General features: G+C 36.5%; 1 protein-coding gene across 1 annotated transcript in view; it reads left to right on the forward strand.

Annotated features, from left to right (window-relative positions):
- Window positions 1-18,016, forward strand: part of KMT2E (lysine methyltransferase 2E (inactive)) — a 61,335-nt gene that overhangs the window by 25,389 nt on the left and 17,930 nt on the right. The window contains 11 exon segments of the mRNA XM_064444623.1: window positions 188-299; window positions 654-883; window positions 2,553-2,633; window positions 3,692-3,750; window positions 8,012-8,184; window positions 9,373-9,411; window positions 11,005-11,217; window positions 12,581-12,711; window positions 13,763-13,880; window positions 14,066-14,175; window positions 15,786-16,047. Coding sequence (XP_064300693.1) covers window positions 188-299; window positions 654-883; window positions 2,553-2,633; window positions 3,692-3,750; window positions 8,012-8,184; window positions 9,373-9,411; window positions 11,005-11,217; window positions 12,581-12,711; window positions 13,763-13,880; window positions 14,066-14,175; window positions 15,786-16,047 — 1,528 coding nt within the window.

Consider the following 18,016-nt stretch of genomic DNA (forward strand, 5'->3'; position numbering starts at 1 on the left):
CTTTTTTTTTCCTTGGGGTGAGGGGGCAGTTGGGGCTCTGTGAGTTTATTCTCACACATACTCCCTTTTTGTATATTCCTTTAAACAGGAGCAGCAGGCAATGAATTTGAAGTTGTGCAACAGGTATCTGTAATCTGTTACTATAAATTGCATATTAATTGTAATTCTTCTGTCTTTTGCCTTGCAGACCAGAATCTGTAGAAGCTAGCCCTGTGGTAGTTGAAAAATCGAACAGTTATCCACACCAGTTGTATACCAGCAGCTCACATTCACACAGTTACATTGGTTTGCCCTATGCAGTAAGTTTCATGTTAAGTATTCTGCATAAAATAGATTATGTAAAATTGTCTGTTCTTAACTGAAAAAACTCTGATTCATCCTGACGTATTCATATCTTACTGGGAGTTGTGTAAGGTGACTAATGATGGTTGATTAGAAGCAGAATACAGAACATAGTGCACTTATGTAAAACATAGTTGAGAAGGTAAAAAACAAGAAGCAGCAGTGACAGAAACAAAAATTTAAACTGTTACTAAAAAAATAAGAAGTCTCTGAAATTCTTTCCAAAGTTAATTCTTACGCTTTGGCTTAAATAACCATCAGTGTATGCATGAATTTAAGAGCTCTAACTTATCTTATCCACAAAAATCTAGGACCATAACTATGGTGCTCGGCCTCCTCCAACGCCTCCAGCTTCTCCTCCTCCATCAGTGCTTATAAGCAAGAATGAAGTAGGCATATTTACCACTCCCAACTTTGATGAAACCTCCAGTGCTACTACCATCAGCACATCAGAGGATGGAAGCTATGGAACTGATATTACCAGATGCATTTGTGGCTTTACACATGATGATGGATATATGATCTGTTGTGACAAATGCAGGTAACAAATATTAATTTAAAAGATAAAAATTACTTAAAACTTAAGCTGCACTGAAAGTAAGCATAACTTAATGGTGTTTTAAGTATCTTGAGTCATAGGAAATTTCTTTGCATTGAAAGTGTTTGAAGGTTGTATGACTTTCTCATAGGCAAGGTAGTTGGTTAAGTCCAGTGAGTATTTTATACTTTATTCCAGTCTGTCTTGACTACTCGTTAATTTGTTCATGCCTTTACTTATGCATTGTTGCTTAATAAGGGTATATCTTTTTCCCATCTAAAAAGGATATCTCTCTGGTATTTTGTCCAAGTTATTTGTTAGTATGGTGAAATAAAGACCTTGGGATTGGTTCTTAATCTGCATGTACTGAGTAACCAAGCATCTTGGTAAATTGTGTACAGGTAAATCAAGTAACTTGCAGGGTACAGAATAATCTGAAAGGAACTTTTCAGATATTGGTTTCTCTCCATGATCTTTCTGATAAGAACTCTTAATTTTCAAAGGATGTAGTTTTAAGAATTTTAAGCACCTACTTGATCATAGTAGAATAAGCAGGCGCTGTTAGATACTTGGACTTGGGAAAAGGAGCTTAGAAATTTCTAGAGCTGATACACTTAACAGGAGAAGACAAATCTCATGTTTCTGGACAACATTCGCCTGTATTTTTACATTCAGTACACTTAATGAACGCTACTGAATTTATGAGATTGTTGTGTATTTCTAAAATGCTTGCTATGGCTAATCAAAACATTAATTTGAGCTTCATTCTTCTGTCTGCTTACATAACAAGGTGGTTATTAATTTTTGATGGTCCTTGATTCTGATGACCGCTTCCCTTACATTGAAATGTATTTAGATATTCTTTCAGCAGTGGAGCTGTAGGCAGTCACCAGTTAGGTAGAGTCTGCTTCTTTTGAAGAAAAGATTCTCTGTGAGGAGTTGGAGACAGTTGTGATAAACTCACAGGTGGGAAGATAACAAGGATTTCTGTGTTCCCATTCCTTCTAGCAATGTGGGGATGAGCATATACTGCTGTCCTAGGGTAGCCTTCAGTCTAGCAAGCAGCCTCTCTTCCCTGGCTGTGGAAAGCAGTTAAAGCTTTTCCTGTGCTGCACAACAGTGCTGCCAGTCATGAGGGGTGTGCGTATAAAAACATAAATACATGTTCTATTGAAATGTATAAGTACATAAACCCATATATTTGCATATATATTTTTATATAGAAAATACAAGTAATACTTTATGGATATATTTTAAAAGGAGATTGAATCCTTTAGTTTAAAAACAAAGCTCCTGTTACTATGTAAAGCATAAATCTTGTTGTTGAGGGTATTTGTCTTACCTTGTTCTCTATTGTGATTATTTACCATTTTTTATTTCCAGTGTTATAGAAAAATTTCCAAGAGGGAAAATGAGTCTAAAGAAGCAGAGAGACACCAGGAGACAGCCACAAGATTGGAATTACAGTAATCAGTGGAATAGCAAATCAGCTAGCAGAGTGGTGGCGAAGACAGTGATTGAGATGTAGTTTTAGGCAGTACTCAATCTGAGTAAAGATCATGATGAAAAAAAGAACCACTTGCTCTGTGTGTCTCTGTGTGTGTGTTATATATTCACACAACTTTGAAAATTGTACTTGAAATAAGAAAGTGTTTTTCTGTTTTTTTCAAAGTGTCTGGCAGCACATTGACTGCATGGGGATCGACAGGCAGCATATTCCTGACATATATCTGTGTGAACGTTGTCAGCCGAGGTGAGCAGTTTGGTTGATTTTGAATTTGAATACAGTTTTTGATTTTTGAATACAAACTAGATTGAGTGGAGAATATAAAAAGAGCAGGTACAGGAACAACCAACAGATAAACAGAGACCATGTAGCATAATCCTGATAATCCTAGTTAAAGGACCTACGTTTCTAATGCAGATTATTTTACCAGTTTCCATTCCCCATGTTCACAGTAGTCATTGTTTCACCTCACTAGGCAGCACGGGCAAACCCTTGAAAGGCTTACCGAAATAGTAGTGATTCCTGGATTGTTTCTCAGGCTGACCGAGACATAGGCAATCCGTTCCACATTTTGTTTCATGGCTGTCTTATGTTGAGAACCCTTAACAGCAGTGTTTTCAGGTCAGCTGTCCCATCAGTATTTCTCAGTGTCTTTTATGTGCCCCATTCCAAAATTCTGCAGTGCTCACTTGTACTATTTCTTGCTCTGGAATGAGTATTTTTATGCCCCCCCCCCCTCCAAGTTATGACAAGACAAAGAGGGCCTTTGTTCTGACTGCGTGGAAAGTAGATTATATCTGACTGTTGTTAATAGTTGTCCTGTGATGTAGAGTATATAAAATGCTACCTGTTATTTACATTGCAGATTGTTAATTAGTGAATAAAAGATGTGTGTGTTCAGAACAGTTTAATTACCAAAAAGTGATTCTTCTATTTCTGAGAAGCAGTTTGGACCTTGTTGTTGTAGAATTTGTTTTGTATTGTACTGTGACGATTGTCTTGAAGAATCTCAGGGAAAATGGTTTAAGGCCTGCTTACCTGTAATCCGCTGGGCACCTGTCAGTCTTTCTTCTGAGCTATCAAGTTTTATGTTTCTAAGTGACTTGGATGCTTGTGCTTTGCGTTAAAATGGAATGGAACGGTGCCCAACTGATGTTTTGCTAAGTATCTAAACGTTCAGCTAGACTACTGTTTGTTCTGTAGTAGTCAATGGAAAATGGTAACTATGGAAAGGTCACTTTTAATACTTGGATGTGTTGATGCATAAGTGAAGAATGGAATAAAAAAAATTTTTTTCATTTCAGGAGTTTAGATAAAGAAAGGGCAGTACTGTTACAACGACGGAAAAGGGAAAATATGTCAGGTGAGTAAATCTTAAAGTTTTTTCCTTAGTAAAGGTTATAAAGTAAGTATAGATCAACTGTATAGACTTAAGAGTGTATACCTGGTTCCTGCAGTTTTGATAGCCTGCAGCATATAAGGCAAATCAATGCCTTTTACTTGCCTTTATTGTTACTAAGGTAACATTACATCAGAATTGTTGCAGTTTCATGTGTTTTATTAAAGGTTGCATCACTGTCTTTTTTTCTTACATCTGTGGAATAATTCAATCTGAACATAAAGTTTCATAATAATGTAGCTTTTATAATAACTAGACTACGTTAAGCAACTGAAGATAAGATGGAAAAGGTTCAGGTCTCTTCTGTGGTGAGAGGGTTACTAAGTCTGCTTTCTTTTTGGAAAGAAATTATTTCACAGCCCTGTCCTTCTTTTCCCTTCGTAGTATAGACTACTCATATCCTCGTACCAACCTCTTAAAGCTATTCCATTACAGATGATATTGCTGTCTCTAAGAATTACATAATTGTGATTTAAAACAACGTAACACAGTTTTGAGAGGGAATTCTAATTCTGACTTGTTAGCTGTGGATTTGGGTGTGTGTATTGGTATGTTTTGGGTTTGTTCTGACAAGAAAAATTGCTAAACTTAGTTTAAAAAATTGTATGATATTTTGAGGGGTTTTTGGCCTCTGATAACTAGATGAGGCTTGTAGTGCAGGTATCTGTTTCAGGGTCTGTATCTTAAGAAATTAGCTCTCCCACGGTTCAGAATTTCAAAACTCAGCTGGCCTACCGTGTCATGAGTTTTGTCCAGCCAGTACCCAAACATGTCGTGGGTTTCTTGAATGAGAAGTGATACTTTCAAGCTCTGTTACAGAAGTCATGATATGGGAGGAAGTCATCCTCCTAAACGTAATGTTTTACTTTCAAATCATGTCTCTGAAGTATGGGGGTACCTGCGAGAGTGTGTGTGTGTTAGGATTTTTTTAAAAAAATACCATGTAGATAAGGTCTTGCTGCCTACTTCATATGCCTTCAGAAAAATTCTGAAGTGTGTGATGTGGACTAGAAGTGTGTGTGGCTTTAACAGTGCTTCTTGGTGCGGTTGACGTTTTCTGCTGTCCAGTGCTAAGCTGCCTTAAGTCCCTTAAAGCCATCAATGACTTCTTTAGAACGGTTTTTGTTTTGTCTGTTTTCATTGTAACAAAACCAAACTTACTTTGTAAAGTTTTGGTTGACCATCTAGATAGTGAAATTGTTAACTCCAAATGAAGTATAAAGGTATGTGTTCTATTATTCTAATAGAATCAGCAAAAATTAATTTTAAATTCTAAAAAAAATTTGTACTAAGTGGTATGATATTGTGAGAATGAACTTGAAATTACATACAGGATAGGGGAAGTTGATGGTCTGAGCTATTTAAGTGATCTTTTAGGATTTGTAGCCACACTATCTGATCATTTACTATAAACTTGAGAGATAGTAAAAATCTTAGCAGGAGCTGAAGAAATTTTTACACTTGAAGTTAGTGTTCAGCCTTCCTTAATCCTGATGATCAGTCTTTTCCTATTGAATGCACAGAACAGATTTAAAATAAATACTAAAGTACAAAACAGAGTAAAAACAAAAGATAAATTCTAGTCCTGTTAATATTGCACTTCAACTGAGTCTTAGACTAATTATTATGATTTATAATACATACCTTGAAACAAAAGTATGCTTGCACTCTAGTTAATTTTAATTTAGTGAATAGATTTGCTTGGCTAAATGTACTTTTTGTATGTTGACTGATCCTACATGCTTCAGACTTAAGGTAATTCTGCATATGCTATCTACCATGAGACATTAGTAAAAATGGCCAGTTTTCATAAATGATTCCAAGTAGGAAAAGCAGAAGTGGTATCAATTTGAATCTGTTAAATGTTTTAAGTATTCAACTGCAGCAGAATGTTACTTATAACTTAGTAGTAAGTACACAGGTGTTTTATTGCATTATTTGGATGTTCTTTGAGTTAGTATGTATTTAGGGCACTTTTTTTAGGCTTATGTATGATAGGGCTTTTCATTTAGATAAAAGAATACTTTACAGTATAACGTTTTTTACTGTAAAGGCTTCTAAAGAGTTGCTACTTTAGCCATGTTGCATCCAGAGCTAATCAGTGGGGAGCAAGTAGTAGATCAGTTGGTTTGCATCAAAGAAAGAACTTTTAAGTGAACATTTCACAGGATATGAAATTTGGTGAGAGCCTTAAACTTTTATGTATAAAGGTGTCACCTTTTTTCCTGGCAATGTTTATAGCCCATTGTTCTGGGGCCTGTGGTTCTGTGTGGTGGTGCTGGTTGTGTTGTTCTGGTATAAAAGTGTAATTCTGATGCAGCTTACGGTGCATTGGATTGCTTACTGTGGTTCAGTGGAGTGAGCACCTTTGTTAAGCTCCTAGTCAATTGTATCCTAGATGCTTTGAGGTTTGGGGTTTTTTTTGTTTTGTTTCTTTTTTTTTTAAAGGTACAGTATGTAGAGGTGTAACTTGTTCAAGGATGGTGCTTCAGGCTGTCTGGTCTTGAAATTGGTGCTGGTGAGATCGTTTGCTGCTTTATGGGGAAATGAGTCTGGGCTCATAACGTCTCGTGAAATTTGGAGAGTTTGATTCTTCAAAGATGCAAAATCTTACCTTAGTGTGCATTACTAAGGCTCTCTAAAGTGAAAGCAAGTTATGTAGGTTAAGGAAGGAGTGTCTCAAAACAAGTCTGTAATTATATGTTCAGTTGAGGTAATTATTCTTTACAGTAAGTTAGGGCACAGTGTAGACAACAATATTGAAATGTTGCTTGCCTAAGGAAGACAGTGTTTTGTGGGGTTTTTGAGGAGGGTTGGGGGCGGGGAGGCGTTTGGCTGTGACATATTTAGATTCTGTAGGCACTAGTGCATGGACTACAAACATTGACAATTTCGAGAGGGCCTTGGGTTTTCATTTCTTGATTGTTAGTTTTTCCGCTATTAGTTTTTCTTGGATTAGACATTTCTTCTTTTTTATGTGCTTTTTTATGCTATTTCAGAACATAGTCCCAGCAGAAATGTAACCATTTTCAGAGACCATCATCAGCTACTAATATCTAAAGTGTAATTATGTGCCTAATAAATTGTTGAAAAGAACAACCAAGATGGTAACATTGGAGTGCTTACTATGCACAGAAGAATCCTGTTAAGGAATGTTGTGAGCAAGAAAAATCCAGAGTAACCAGTAGCTGGAGTTATTTATTTAGTAAAGAAGGTTTCAATTAGGACTGAGTGCACTGATTAAGGCAACATCCTTCTGAGCTCAGGAGGAATGTTTTCTCTGCTCTTACTAAGTATTTGTAAAGCTTGCATCTATGGAGTTTCAGAAAAAGTCTTGCTTAGTGTCAGGTATGTTTAGTGAAGGCAGAATATTTGGAAAAGCTGCTAAAATCTGAGAAGTCTGTACTAAGCACATGTGAACAAGCAGTCTCCTATCTGTGTGCACCATCTCCCTTCCAATCCTCCCCATACTTCACAGCCTTTGATCTTGACAGAAGTGGGGTAATCCTGTTTCAGGTCAGGAAATGTATTTGTCTGACATAAATGCTGATGTATGCTAAATGGCAGGCTTTGTCTTTTAGTGCAGGTGCATAGCACAAAGAAAAAAATGTCAGTTTGTGTATGATCTTTTAAAGAGTAAAATAGGCTTCCCTTTTCTCTTCTCTGAGTAGCAGAATGTTGTTATTAGAGGATTTTGAGGAGAGAAGGCTTTTGGCTAAATTGACATATTTGCCCTGAAAAAGGCACTTGATACTGCAAATGGAAGCTGAAACAGTTGATTATGGCTTACATGACTGATTAATAGGGCTTTGCAAGAAATGCTGGGCAGCCATTAATTTTAATCCCCTCTAGAATACAGTCATCTGAGAGAATCCTAAAGCCATATTACAAGTAAAAGTATTATATAAGTGAATGAGATTAAATACTTTTTTACCATATTTGTTTTGATTCTAGTTTTGTGTATAATGGAATATGATAATACAATTCCATTCTTTGAGTGGAATTAATCTGGTATCTTTCTTACTTGGCATTACGAACATCTGCTACTTATCAGCTTCTCATTGGTCATTCATTTTCTTACTCTTGCAACTGCTGATGTATCTAGCCTGTGAGTGCTTAGACGCATTTGCCCGTATACGTTGTTTTTTAAAATCAGGTGTAGAGTAACTAGTGAATGTTCTTTCTACAGTACTTAATTGTTTACAGAATGTTCTTTGCTTTAAAGATGGGGATACCAGCGCAACAGAGAGTGGTGATGAGGTTCCTGTGGAACTGTATACTGCTTTTCAACATACACCAACTACAATTACTTTAACTGCTACAAGAGTTACAAAAGTCAATGATAAGAAAAGGAAAAAAAGTGGAGAGAAAGAACAGAATATAGCAAAATGTAAAAAAGTAAGTGAATGTAGTTTCTCTTTTTATGACTCTCTTATAAATTAGAGCTATGGGACATCTCTTACCAAGAGACACTGGTTTTAAAAATCAGTAAACGATGCAGTCTTCACTGCTTCCCTCCCTGTCCCCCTTAATTCAATAAAAGTTCAATTTTATAATTGAGGCAGAATTTCTAAGGAAGAATTGCGTCTACTGGACCACTTGATATAGTTAGAGGTGGGGCAGAACAGGCTTTGGAAACCCAAAGAATTCTGTGCCTGAAAGTCTTCAGCTGTGGTTGTTTTAAGTTCAGAAATGTTTGGTGTCAGTTGTCCTGATGTGACTTTATGTCTATTTATTGATCTGAAATTGTGTGGAAGTGTGCTGTAAGAAGGTTAGCTATTAAACACCTCTGGTAAACAAGGTATTGACATTACACTGTTGAACTACAGGTGTCAACAATAAAATATATGTGAAGATACAAACGTTATATGTGAAGAAGTAAAGTACATGGAATTTCCTAAACTAATAAATTCCTTTCTGCAGTTCCTTTTCACTTCGGATGAGAATTTTGTCCTTTAAAGCTAGAAGTCAGAATTAGTTACTGATATGTTTTTGGATATCTTGAGTAAAATTATTCCTTTTGAATTAATGTTTCTGAATATAAATTTACTACCACATATTCTTCTGTTATTTCCCAACATTGTGTGAGAAGATTTAAAAAATGCGGTTTTGTTGTAGAATGACACACTTCTTTGGTAAGTTAACATTATAGGACAGCTGTAACACTTGCTTCCCCTCCTTTCTTTCCACAAATACTGTGGTGAAGGATGTGGGCAATTTACAGATTTACCTGATGAGTATGGAGTGTTCCATAAGTAACTTTTCAGTTACTTTGCCTTGAATTCTGAAATTCTAGAGAGTCATGTTGTAAAATGAGAAAAAGGTTAAGGGTACCTGGACTACTAGCTCTTGACATCCAGTATGCACTTAGCTTGGAATGCTGAATTGTGTTTTAAAATATATTTTGTGAGATGTAACCTGTTGCCTCCTTGAGATTTCAGTGTAGTTTTTTTCTGTTGTTGTTGACTTCTATGTTTTATCGAGAGTGGTCAGCGTCAAAAAGTTGTTAACTCGTTAATAGATTTTAAATATCTTAAGAGATTTTCTATTTTCTCAAAAGAGTATAAATACCTAATTTTGTTTCAGGCATTTCGAGAAGGATCCAGGAAATCTTCACGAGTAAAGGTAATGTGATTTTGTTTTAAACCTTAATTGTACATTACTTTAATATGAAGCATCAAGAGTGCGATTGGGGCTGTACATTAAGTACTATAATACTCTTCATAACTAATGTACTAAGTATATGCATCATAGTAATTTTAAAATAAAGTATAAGCACTACATCTTTATGTCCTGCAAAGTTAACAGATATAGTAGAGTGTAAATTTGTATTCTGAGAACACTTGGTTTTCAAGAGCTAGTGGAGGAGTTAAGGCTTGTTTGTGCTATGCAAGGGAGTAAAGTTGAGTGCACACCTCATTTGAACTTAGTGGCTCCAGTTTTTCATAGCTCTAAGCAGCAAAAAAAAAAGTGGCTATACTGCATTTGAAAGCTAAACTAGTGATTCTTTTTTGTCGATACTCCCATGTATTTATCTGGTGGGACTCGCTAGTGCTGGCATAGTTTAAGGGATTGTGTTGGGATGTCTGCTTTGTAAGTGTTGTAGCAGTCTCTACATTTTCTGTGAGATAAAAATATTCATGGTGTGAAAACTAGGTGTTTCCCATAGTTTATTCATCCTTGGGATATATAAAAACAAGCGGGACACACTTTACACTTCAAATGTATAAGATGTGACTTGCCTATAATGAACACAGAATTGGGAAAGAAAATCTTTGTGCTTTTTAATATGGTGTTTATATGGTTCCATTGTGTGTTTTCATGGTTTTCTTAGCATCACACCTTTTATTAATGCTGTTTGTGTGTATGGTTCTCCTGATGCACAAAAGAAACATAATCAGTAACAGGTAAATTGAATTGCTGAACTACTTGCTGTTTTATTAATGTTTAATAGTGTCTCTGCTCAGCTGGATAGAAAAGGGAGCGTTGGTTGGCTGCTGCTGTCCGTAAGGAGCATTGGTTGGCTGCAGCCTGCCTGCTGCTTATGAGGTCTGGAGGTACAATGGCACTTTCTTTAAAAGTGAAAGGATCTGAAGCACTGCAGAAGAAAACTGTTTCATGAGGAACAGATAAGGGGAGGAGAATGATCTGTGCAAAGCCTGTAACATTAAGAGTTGGAACCTTAATGTAGTAGGTGTAGGATTAGTAAAGTTTAGTAAGATGTAAAGAAGAAAAAAATAGAGCATGATCCTTGAAGTTCAAAGGGGAAAACCAAATCTGTGTATTGTAGGGTGGAAGCTGGAGTTCTTTATATTTGCATATGCTCACAAAAGTTGAGGAGGAAGGGAGGTCTGACTCTGCAACTCCTGCACTCATAGATTCATGATGCAGTGCAGTTGTGGGAGGAAACAATGTCAGTCTCCATCCTCATCCCACTAAAAGCTAGAATTCTTATTGAAGGAATGTATTCCTGAACTTGAGTGCTTTTTATGAAATGATTAAATTCATAAGAGGACAAATGTAATGCTATTGAATTCAGCTCAGTGCTTTTAAGTAATACAGAATTTTATACTGGACTTCCTAAAAAGAAAAACACCTTAAATGAATGGCATACCTTTGCCCTTCATTTTGTGTCTTGTTGTAGAGTTTGGTTTGTTTTGGTTTTTTATTTCAGTATCTTTTTCTTGCCTTGTAATATTTGGTCACTTTCATTTTTAGGGCTCAGCTCCAGAGATTGATCCTACTGACAGTTCAAACTTCGGATGGGAAACGAAAATCAAGGCATGGATGGATCGTTATGAAGAAGCAAATAATAACCAGTACAGTGAGGGTGTCCAGAGGGAGGCACAAAAAATAGCTCTGAGATTAGGCAATGGAAATGACAAAAAAGAAGTCAGCACCAGCAATCTGATTTTCAAACCTCCAGTTGAGGTAATGAGCTGTGCCATGGTGTGTTATTGCATGCCAAATATAGATAGCCAAAAAGAGGGACTTCACATTCATTTTCTGTATCTTGTCTCACCAGGTCTAAGTGTCAGAGTTTTAACAGCTTTTCCAGAATTCGTGATTGATTTCAATATATCCACTATCATCTCTGATTATATTTGCACTTGCACATAAGTTCTCATAGAAATAACTAAGGTGGAGCCTTAGCCTGAACCTTGGATTGTCCTTAGACTGTGTTTTGTGGTGGGCATAGCGCAGTAAACTTCGCTGATACTGTTTCTCTGCTCTGTGAGGAATATCAGGAGTGGTTAGAGTAGACAGAAGCATTGAAGTAGGAATATTTTTTTTTCCTGCTTTGGGTATCAACATGTTAATTGTCCACATTTCTTTTAATATACGGTAAGTCTGGTATTCAGATAAATGAAATCCTATTCTATCAGTTCATGAAGAATTCTTTTGATGGTAGGTGATATTCTGATACTGATTTCTTTTTTACTTTTGTGATCCTGTAATTTCTACTTCATGCAGAAATTGTGCAATGTTTCTTTCTGTCCTTAACATCAGTTAGTTATCAGCTTAAAATTAGAGCCATATAACAGACCTTAGTATTTTGTAGCAGAAATCTTGAGGAGTGGTTACTGTAGCAGATTAATGGAAGCATCTTTGCTTCTTTTCCTCAAAGACCATCATGGCATATGGGGCACCCTCCTTAGAGGAATATCCCTGCTTACAGAGCCTTTTGCCTACATAGAGGCTACTTCCTTTTTGATTGGCGATGGCAGTTATGAGAGGTGTGAGTTCACTAATTGTCAGGGTATGTATTGGTTTTTAATTAAAAGCCATCCTTGCATCTAAAGATACGGAAATAAGAAATTTTGAAACTCTCAGGATTCTTATTTTTTATTATGTCATTATTTTCCTGTTCTGTTTTCCCTTGAATGAATCATGAATGTCCTTTTATGTTTGCATGTTTTTTTTCTTTGAAGGAATTGAAGCCTTTTGAAAGTGTTAGGCAAAATAATGTAGCAATTTGTCCTAATAGTGGTGAGAATTAAGAGCACTAAGGGGTATAGTACTTGAATTGTGAGAACATGAATATGTTGGTTTTCAGCCACATACTGGAGAAGTAGGTCTAAAGCATTCCTTGATTCTAAAGTCAGAACTAGTTGCATTGGTAGGGGAACGGGACAGTTAAGATCAAATCAGTCTGGAGGTTTAATTACAAAAAGGAGGGTTTTCTTAGTTCCTATAGACTTGTTTAGTAGTTGTGAAAAGTATAATCTGCAGTTAATAGTAAAGGAAAAATGGTAGAAGATGATACTTCATAAATTAACTTCTGTCTTTATAGAGTTACGTGCAAAAAAACAAGAAAATTTTAAAAGCTGCCAAAGACTTGCCTCCTGATGCACTGATTATTGAATACAGAGGAAAGTTCATGCTGAGAGAACAATTTGAAGCTAATGGATATTTCTTTAAAAGGTTTGTTTATTCCAAATGTTTTAATAAGGTAACTTTTAAAATGCTCTTTTGCCAAACTCTTGCCTCAAGTACAAGTTACCAGCAGTTCCTTGCATTTTACTGTTGTATGATTAAAAATAACTGCAGCTGGAATCTGTTCTCTCCCTTCTTTTCTGGATATCCTTATATATCCACTCAGGAGTCAGTGTCCGCTTTCTTTGTTCTTCCCTGGTTACAGGATTCCTGCATCCTCAGTTAGGTAGTTGTGCACCTTTAACCAGAGACTGGCAGGTTCTACCATACCAGAATAATTCGGAAGGTAATGACAAAGACAGGCTCTTTTGTGAGAGAATTAGATTTTTACGTCCATCAGGCCAAGAATGGAATTGGACACAGGTCAGCTTGGAACCTTTTGACTGCCAGAATTCTCTAGTTGGTTAAGTTACTGAGCAATGCGTGACTGCGTCCTTCCTGTGGAAGACTTTTCAGTGTTGCCATTAACTGCCCAGCCACACCTACTTGGGAAATTGCAAGAGGCCTCTTTGAGGAGAGAGAACACAGAACTTTTGCTAAGTAAAGATGGAAGGACTCCCTGCCACTCGTAATAGCAGAACTTAAAGCATGTCTTGGCAAAGTATTCAGATGCCCCCTTTCTTCAGGAGAGTTGGGTGCTAGTGATAATGCAGGTGTGAGGCAGAGATGCAGAGATGTTATTTTATTTTATTGTTTTTCTGTGAGGCACCTGAATTTCTACTCAAGTTTCATAAGAAAGATGAGGAATCTTAACCTTCCATGTCTAGTGCTTGCTCCGTTAGTGTTCCTCCCTTTAGGTCCTATGCAGAGCAGCTACATGCAGGGCTGTAACTCAGAGTTTTGATGTTCTGAGGATACATTTGGAGAACATACCAGCAAGAATCATGAGCTTAAATACAAATATGTCGTTCTCAGATTAATCCAGAAATTTAGTGTGTTGTGCCAAACATCATGTTACAAAGCTAACTAATGTGAAAAATAGGTGATATTTAGCATCTTTAAAAATTACAAAACTCTGGTTTCCTTGTATCTCTTTCAGGCCATACCCATTTGTTTTGTTTTATTCCAAATTCCATGGGCTAGAAATGTGTGTTGATGCAAGGACTTTCGGAAATGAAGCTCGATTCATCAGGCGTTCATGTACGCCAAATGCAGAGGTGAGCATCTACATAAAGTTAAATTTTATTTACTTAGACGTCTCCTTCTCCTTGAGTTTCCTAGCTGGCAATTTGAGCAATCTCTACCATTTTTTGTACAGGTACTTAAAAAACACAATACCAATAAAAAAAACCACCACAAACCCAAAGTAATGCATGCTATTATAATGTTCTCCTCAATATAGGTGAGGCATGTAATTGAAGATGGAACAATTCATCTTTATATTTACTCCATCCATAACATTCCAAAGGGAGCAGAGATTACTATAGCATTTGATTTTGATTATGGAAATTGGTGAGTATTTCAGCATACTCTTCTAAAATATATCTAATGCTTATTGAGTTGCATTGCGATTCAGAATGGCTTTGGTTTTTATATCGCTGACTTTCTTGCGTGCTTTAATAACATAGGCCTCCTTAAGCATTGTATTTACAATGAACAGTGTGTGTGTGGGAGCAGGGTTTCTTTATTTTTATTACTGCATATCTGTTGCTAATTTCAGCAATGTTGCAGTTACTTGTAAATTATGTGGAAAAGATAGAAATGTAGATGAACATGAATAAAGATGTACTATGAAATTTTATTGTATATAGGCATCCCATAGTGTGGGGAGAGTAGAGGAAGAAAATATAGAACTATTTGGTAACACTTTGTTTACTTTGGAGTGCCTCTTTAGTATAACTTCAGGAAGACAGTGTCTGTTGAATTTAGTTATAAATCATGTTTGTTCATTGTGTGATTCAGAAGGTTCAAGTACACTGAATGTTCAGTGCCTTAGATTCTATATAACCTATTACACGTTTTCTGGACTATAACTGCTGGTCCTTTCATGAACTGGGGAAAGGTCTAATAAACTGTTGCCGTTACCATTGTTTTATCATCATTAGCATCATTTTGAAATGGTAAAGGAACTAACCGGTAAGTTCCACTCACATATGTAGGAACTGTTATTCAAACACCTCTTTGAAATCTGATGACAAAATAAGGCATTTGAGTGATCCCACCTACTAACCATTTCCCTTGGCTAGTAGGAAATATTCCTGGGTATAGGTACATTGTGCAGGAACATCTAGGCCAATACTGACCTTGGAAACAGAAGCATCGAAGAGCCTGTTTCTGTATGTGCACTTGGTTGTGTCCAGAAGTAGTCCCAACTGTTTCAGGTTTTGCTACACCAAGGTAATATGATTTTCTTTGGTCTACTCATAAGTCAGCTTGGGTGCAGTGCTGTGCAGACATGCCATCATTAGTTCTGGATCCAAACTAGTCATGGCCATAGAGTACTGCTTCTATTAATTAACTTTGATTCAGACTAGCTCAAGATACCTTGCATTGTTAAATGTTATAGACATACTCCTACATCCCTCACATGAAGACGACCTGAGAAACTGCCTGGTTGATAGTTTTGGGGTGGGGGGTGTTGTTATTTCAAAAGTATGTAGTAGTTGTGTTTAGTACCTGCAGCTGACAGCCTGCGCAAGTCGAATGTGTTTGAATAACAGTTCTTATTTATCAAGCGGAGCTTAAAATTGTGCAAAGTGACTCCCAAGTTTTTTTGTGTGCTTATTCTGTAAATTGTCTGCTATCTTTGTGTAAAGCAAGACCTCTACTTCCACGCGTCTGTTTATTTAATGTGATAGTTGTATTTCCACCCAGGATATACTCAGGTTTTAGATGTCTTCCATCTTTTAACCAAATTCTGTTAACCAGTAGATGAGATTTTTGAATTGTAGCAATATTGTATATCTTGGTGAAGACGTGAGTCAACTGCTCTTAATATGGTTGGTTTACATCATAGTGGATGTTTAATGTGAAATGTATCAGCTTGTGTGATACAGTATTGAAAAAGTCTCATTCTGTACAGCCTAATCAAAATACATCATCTTGTGTTTAATTACTTTTAGTAAATACAAAGTGGATTGTGCTTGCCTCAAAGAAAATCCTGAATGTCCAGTTCTCAGACGTTCTGAGCCTACAGAAAACATCAATACTGGATATGAAACCAGAAGGAAAAAGGGAAAGAAAGAAAAAGATGCTTCAAGAGAAAAGGAGACCCAGAATCAGAATATCACTTTGGACTGTGAAGGAGCAGCCACCAAAATGAAAATCACAGATAATAAGCAGAGGAAGCTCTCTCCCCTCAGGCTGTCGATTTCTAATAATCAGGTATTGACACAAAGATCATCAGAAAGAAAAGCTGTTATACACTCCTTTTGTAGTTACTAAAGGAATTATAACAAGTCACTGGAAAGGGGTATGAAGACTTATCAAGAATCATGATAAGCTGTTTAGAATTTTTTTTAATACTAATTTCAGTTTTCCATAATCATAGAATAGTTTGGGTTGGAAGGGACCTCTAAAGGTCACCTAGTCTACCCCTCCCTGCAGTGAGCAGGGACATCTTCAACTAGATCAGGTTGCTCGGAGCCCTGTCCAACCTGACCGTGAATGTTCCCAGGGATGGGGCATCTGCCATCTCTCTGGGTAACCTGTGCCAGTGTTTCACCACCTCCATTATAAAAAAAGGCTGTCTTTTCTAGTCTGAATCTACCCTCTTCTAGTTTAAAACCATTGCCCCATGTTCTGTTGCTACAGGCCCTACTAAAAAGTTTGTCCCATAATATTTGATTGTATTCAAAGGTATGTTGGTTCCCATACCAGTTTTAACTCTACATTTTTCCTCTGAATTTCTTTGTGGATCTCTGATGTGAAAGCCTCATGTCATGCTTTCATGAGCTTCCAGTCCATCTTGAAGTGTCTTTTGGTTAGTTGCATATGTTACTCAGGAGCGTAGTTTTCTAAACATAGCAGTAAGTATCCCTGCTCCTATTACAAGCAAAATTGCAATCGAGAACATTAAATTTGGCTGCAGTTCTGTGTAGAAGATTAAACAGAGTTTGGGAGTTGGGAGGAGGAAGGTGTGCTTTGAAGCTAAATACTGGATAATAGGTGGATAGTATGGTAAAGCTACCTGATAATATACCATGGTAATAAATTTTAAATCAGTCTTTCATTTAATATGTCAGTTTGAAAGAACTAGCGGGAGAGATCCATGAGATCAATTATTAACTTAGTTTTGCAGAGGAGCTATTAAAGATAAATATTTAACATGGGAAGATTGTTACTTTCATAACTTATCTGTTCTTTTTGGGAGTGGTGGTGGTGGTGGTTTGTTTTTTTTTTTTTTCTTATATGATGGTTTTGGATGGTAACTTAGGGGCAGAGAGAAAGGAGTTATTCTGGGAGGGAGCCATTTCCAAGTTCTTAATTTTTAACATCATTTAGGAGTGAAAGTATTAAGCTGAAAATGAGCATATTTACCCCCAGTTTTCGTAAGATGGTCAGGTTGTTCTGGGGTTTTAAATGATAGCTAAAAATACTAGCTATAAAAGCTTAACAATGTTTGGAAGTCCAGAAGGCATGGCATGTGGCTGTTAGAAATTATGATCTTTAGAGGCAACATCTAATCTTTCTCACCCTAAGTGATTTTTTTTGTTTTGTTTTTAACAAGTGATAACTGGTATTTGGAACCTTTTCCTAAGCTTTTAACATAATACACAGTGCTTATATAGAACAGTTACAGGAGAACACGCATTGTTTTTCAAAACAAAACTTAAAACAGTAAGAATTGTGAAAAGAATGAAGTTGTTAGAATGTATATCTAAACGTAGAAGACAGTCAATTAATAGCTTTTTTCCTGGGGTGAAATATATAGTGCTAAAATGAATAAAGCGTATGGGAAAAGGTAAATGTAATTTTAAGAAAAAAGTAAAAAACAAAACCAACTTTGGTCCTTTCTGTAAAAGTAAAATCGCATATAGGACTAGTGAACAATTAACTCTTCAAAGTTAGTGTTTCGTAGGCTGTGGTGTTTTGCTGGTGTGGGTTGGTGGTTGGGGTTTTTGGTTTGTTTTTGTTTGGTTTTTTTTTGTTTGTTTGGTCTTCTGTTTAGGCAGAAAAAGACTAGTATTAGTTAGCTAACTCTTGTGTTTCCTTATGCTATGGCACTGTCATGAGATTCGGTAATGAGATGTTTAAATGGAAAATGTGACTTTAGAATCTACTTTTGAGCTGAGAAGAACCTCTATGTAATCGTTGTTAACATCTCCTTTGACACTCACTCTATTTCACTAAA

Source organism: Phalacrocorax carbo, chromosome 1 (genome assembly GCF_963921805.1).
Source record: "Phalacrocorax carbo chromosome 1, bPhaCar2.1, whole genome shotgun sequence".
Taxonomy (NCBI): Eukaryota; Metazoa; Chordata; class Aves; order Suliformes; family Phalacrocoracidae; genus Phalacrocorax; species Phalacrocorax carbo.